We start from the raw sequence: 5,386 nt of genomic DNA on the forward strand, positions 1-5,386 counted from the left end.
GAAAATGGTTCTAATTTGTCAAAAGTGAGGAGTTGTTGTACTGCCAGGCGGGCTGGACCTGAACGGGCTACGGGGCCAGATGTGACCGCTTCAGACGTGTGTGTGTGTGTGTTTGTGTGCGTGTTAATGTGTGTGTGTGTGTGTGTGTGCGTGCGTGAGTGTGCGTCCTCCATTGTGTGCTGTAAGGTGTGCCGCGGCTGGGGTCTGGCTAAGTCCGGTCCAGGCCTGTCGTGGGCCAGCGTTTGGAAGCACAACACCTGGCGACTGAGATTTAGTGGGCCGGCAAAACAGCCCTCACTAGACGGGCCCCCATAAATAACGCGCTCCGCTGGAGGCTGTAAACTGGGGGCCGGGGGGCCCGCAGCGTCTGGTGAAACGGTGCAAAAGGGCCGGAAAACCAGAGGAGAAAATATGGTGTTTTTTTTTAACAGATTCACGTGTTTGTAGTCCTCGTTTTAAGATAATTTATTGTTTTAATTGTCTGCGCTCACTAGTGGTTTGTATTATTGAATCATCTGCCGTGATGACAGCAGCAGACCACGTAGCGAACGGTCTGAAGACCGGGTCCAGATGGTCTGAAGACCGGGTCCAGACCGGGTCCAGACTGCTGGGTCTTGGCCCCGGAGTCTGGCGTGGGGGTCTGGGTCTGGCCCCGGGGGCCTGCGGTGGTCCGACCGGTTGCGTGCGCTCCGTGAGAGATTGTGTTACGGGTTTTTAGAAGGACAAGGAAAACGTGGACGGATCAGAATGTTTGAAAGAGAACCAGACGTGAGAGAGAAGTGGGCGAGCAATCCAGTGGCTATAGCAGACGTGGTCTGGGGGGGGGGGGGTTTAGATCCAGACTGGAGTTAATGGGGTCTCGTCCCGTTCTGTACAGAAGCATGTGTTATGCTAATCCATCGCTGTTGTTACTGCTAATATGACAGACGGTATATAATGGGTTCCAGCCCGTTTTTTTGATGCTGTGTTTCACAAATCCAGTGTGATTTCTAATATTATATATTTGAGTAAGGTTAGTAGGGCTTCATGTGAGTAATATTCTTTTTTACTAGTAGTATTACATATTTTATCAGTGAGGTTACCACATAATATAATGGTTTATACAGCGTGTGTTTCGATGATCCATTATTTTTGTTACCGCCAATATATAATATTTTTGCAAGCGGCACATCTTAATAACAATAGTAGCATTGAATAATGGAATTTGCGAGGTTGATAAATAATACAGAAATGAAAAGATAAAGATCTGGATACTTTAAAAAGCGCTTTACCGTGATTTCATTAACATATAAACTCGCTCGATTCTTCACTCTGAGGATTAAAGCGAAAACCCTTTCCTCATTTAAGCAGACTTTGTGTTTTTGCCCTGTGAGGTAAACGTCATTATATCAAAGTATCGCACTTTGGGTTGGAAACATTCCCAGGGCTGGGACCATGGTTAGCAGGAGAATGTTTGGAGATGCTGGGATAAGAGCCCTCGGCTCGGAGAGAAGTAATTGACAGTTTCATTACATGATTTGGCAATCGGCCTCATCAGCCATATGGAATCACAGACATTGTGGTTTGGCTTTTTAAATATATATTTATATGTATATATAAAATATATAAGCGTTTCTGCTTCACAAAAGACCATCTGGATTTCCAAGGGGACGAAGAGCTCCTATATTATTATTTAATGATCGTATTGAATGGTTTTCGATTTTATTTTGTCGGGATATTTCAATGAAACACTTGAAAACTAGTGGAAAGAGAACCGCATTTCCCCTTAAAGTTCCACAGCGCACATCGTCTCAGAACGTTCCAGGAGAACCTTCATTTGAACGTCCTTTGTGTTTTATTTTTATTCTTTAGAATGCACTATATTTATAATTATTAAAACTATTCTGTTGATATTTCTATAGCATAAAATAAAAAACAATTTAAAGGATTCCTCACATCCGGAATGCTGGCCTGATGCTATTAAACAATAGCATATTCAATAAACCCACACACGCACACACCTACACATGCACATCCACAAACACGCACCCACGCATCCACACACACAAACATGCACACACCCACGCATGTATTTGTGTGTGTTTGGTTACGAGCAACAAGTCTCATGATAGTTTCTCAGAAATGGAGTTTGTATGACAAGGCTTAATCGGCATGTACACACACACACATACACACACACACACACACACACACACACACACACACACACACACACACACACACACATACACACACACACACACACACACACACACACGCAGACACACATACACACACACACACACATACACACACACACACACACACACACACACAGATGCAATGACAAAGAGCGTTTCCCTTGTCCCATCAATCAACCGAACTTCTGTAAAATGGCTCTCCTTGAACAATAAGAGGATGCGCCCGCTGTTTTAAGTGTGTGTTTCAACACAAATGGGACTTTACCTTTCACATAGTTCTGTGTTGTCAGAGACAAATCATTTCCCGGCTCGGACACACACACCGCGGCCTAAACACGGCCTAAAACAGGCCTAAACCAGGCTTCAACCAGGCTTCGACCAGGCCTAAACTAGGCTTCAACCATGCCTAAACCAGGCTTCAACCAGGCTTCGACCAGGCTTTAACCAGGCTTCAACCAGGCCTAAACCAGGCTTCAACCAGGCCTAAACCAGGCTTCAACCAGGCTTTAACCAGGCTTCTGGTGGCTTAGGAAAGCTTAGGAAACGTTTGACCAAGCCGTAACCTCCGGCTCATGGCCCGGTCTGAACCTATGTCTGTTCTTTACTCCAATGGGAAATTTTACTTGCAAACTTATGCAAATGAACAATGAACTGAATGAAGTAAAGAAGTCTCCCAGGTTCTATTCCCACGTTGTAGTCCCCGTGGGTTCATCTTTTTGTCTTCACACAAACCCTCCACCTCTATCCTCCCACCATCATCATCATCCTCATCATCATCCTCATCATCCTCATCATCCTCATCATCATCCTCATCATCATCCTCATCATCATCATCATCATCCTCATCCCCAGCATCGTCATCATCACTTCACCCTACACCTGATCCCTGTTTCTACTGGTTCTACTGGTTCCATCAACGACTGGTTCTACTGGTTCAATCAACAACTGGTTCTACTGGTTCTATGGGTTCTACTGGTTCCATCAACAACTGGTTCTACTGGTTCTATCGGTTCTACTGGTTCCATCAACAACTGGTTCTACTGGTTCTATCGGTTCTACTGGTTCCATAAACAATTTGTTATACTAGTTTGACTGGTTCGAACAACAACTGGTTCTGTTGGTTCTACTGGTTACATCAAAAACTGATCCCTGGTTCAACTGGTTCCGTTGATTCTACTGGTTCCATCAACAACTGGGGCTCCTGGTTCTATTGGTTCAACTGAATTAACTGGTTCTATTGGTTTTACTGGTTCCATCAACAACTGGTTCTACTGGTTCTACTGGTTCTACTTGTTCCATCAACAACTGGTTCTACTGGTTCCATCAACAACTGGTCACTGGTTTTTACTGTTCCTACTGGTTCTACTGGTTCCATCAACAACTGGTCACTGGTTTTACTGTTCCTACTGGTTCTACTGGTTCCATCAACAACTGGTCACTGGTTTTTACTGTTCCTACTGGTTCTACTGGTTCCATCAACAACTGGTCACTGGTTTTTACTGTTCCTACTGGTTCTACTGGTTCCATCAACAACTGCTCACTGGTTTTTACTGTTCCTACTGGTTCTACTGGTTCCATCAACAACTGCTCCCTGGTTCTACTGGTCCCACTGGTCCTACTGGTTCAGCACTCACCCGTGACGTCTCTCTTCCTCTTGCCTCCCTTCTTGTCCGAGTCTCCCGAGGCCACGCTCTGGGGGGAGTACTCCCCCTCCATGCACCCCGCGGGGTCCATCTCGCCGCCCGCCGCCCCCCCTCCCCTGCCGCCGTCGGTCGCCGTGGCGACGGGCGGCGGCGGCGGCGGCGGCGGCGGCGGCGGGCAGGCGTCCGGCCCCCTCGCCGGCGGCCTGTGCGTCGCCTCGCACGGGTTGAACTGCCAGCCGCCGTCGCCGGCGCGCTGGTAGCCCCCCGTCGGCACGGCGACGGGGGCGGCCGGGTCCGGGTACAGCCGGTCGTCGCGGGGGTAGGCGGCGTGCTGCGGCGCCGGCACCAGGCAGGAGCTGGGGAAGTCTGTGTAGGCCAGGAAGGACTCGGGCTTCTGGTGCAGTGCAGGGAGAAGGGGTTCTGCTGGTAGGGCGACTGCAGCCCCCCGCCGCCCGGGACCCCCGTGTGGGGGGTTCCTCATGCAGCCCCAGATGGAGCCGCCCGGGTGGGCGCTACGCATGCAGCTGCTGGCCGGCTGGTCCATGCTGGAGCCTCTCTCGCCGGGTCCTGACGGATGGTCCTTGTGGGGGGAGTCTGAATCCCGTCCGCTGCCGGCTGCCTCAGGACGGACCGGACGGAACCGCCGGGAGCTGCTGGGTGTGTGAGCGCTGGGATCCCCCCCGGAGACCAGACTAGTGGACTAGACGCGAGACATGGTCTTCCCTCCGACACCCGTGGGTCAGCCCTGACCGCTCCGTGAAGATGACCTGTGGACTCTACCTCAGCCCGGGACGTCCCAGGATGAACGCTCCCCGCTGGCGATCTCTACTCGGAGCTGCTGCTCCCCACGTTCCTCACGTCCACGTTCTCCTCTCTGTTCCTCAGGCTCTCTGTTCCTCAGTGTCTCTCTGTCTCTCTGTGTCTCTCTGTCTCTCTGTGTCTCTCTCTGTGTCTCTCCCTGTGTCTCTCTCTGTGTCTCTCTCTGTGTCTCTGTGTGTCTCTCTCTCTGCCTTGAAGGGGACTGGCTCGAGGCTGATTGTGAATGCTCTCCCTCTCCGCAGCGTTCCTCCCCCTGCCCTCCCCCCTGCCCTCCCCTTGCCTCCCCCCCCCCCCCCCCCCCCCCCCCCCGGCTGGCTGTTTTCACAACTCTTCTAAGGCATTCTTGACAAGCGACCCCTCCTCCCTTTTTTCTATTTTTTTTTCCTTCTTCTTAAAAACGCAAAGGTGGGACGGAGTGGCGGCTTTACGGGCCGCCAGTAGACCCTCAGTGGGCGTGGCTCTCCCACACCACATGTCGCTGGTCCTGACCAGCACGGCCTCATCCTCTATTAATCACACCCCGCGCTTTAATACCCACACCTAGTGGTCCTTAGGAGCGGCACTTTGGCTCTTCGGAGACTGAGGGGGAACCTCCAACACCCCTGCCCCTGCGGGACCCCGACTTTGGGGTTTACGCCGGCTCCTTGGTGCCTCCGGACCCCCGGGTTCAGAGCAGCCGTCTCAAACACCTCCAGAGGAACCTGAACTCAGAGCTCTTTCCGCCCTTCAAACCTCATGTTAGAC

General features: G+C 51.0%; 1 protein-coding gene across 1 annotated transcript in view; it reads right to left on the reverse strand.

The window, feature by feature from the left end:
* The window catches only part of meox1 (mesenchyme homeobox 1), a 12,991-nt gene extending 8,181 nt beyond the window's left edge, over positions 1–4,810 (reverse strand). Inside the window, 3 exon segments of the mRNA XM_079757352.1 lie at positions 3,815–4,226; positions 4,229–4,294; positions 4,296–4,810. Coding sequence (XP_079613478.1) covers positions 3,815–4,226; positions 4,229–4,294; positions 4,296–4,367 — 550 coding nt within the window. The 5' untranslated portion in view covers positions 4,368–4,810.
* Between the last annotated feature and the right edge of the window lie 576 nt (positions 4,811–5,386).

This window comes from Pollachius pollachius, assembly GCF_949987615.1.
Source record: "Pollachius pollachius genome assembly, chromosome: 19".
NCBI classification, from domain to species: domain Eukaryota; kingdom Metazoa; phylum Chordata; class Actinopteri; order Gadiformes; family Gadidae; genus Pollachius; species Pollachius pollachius.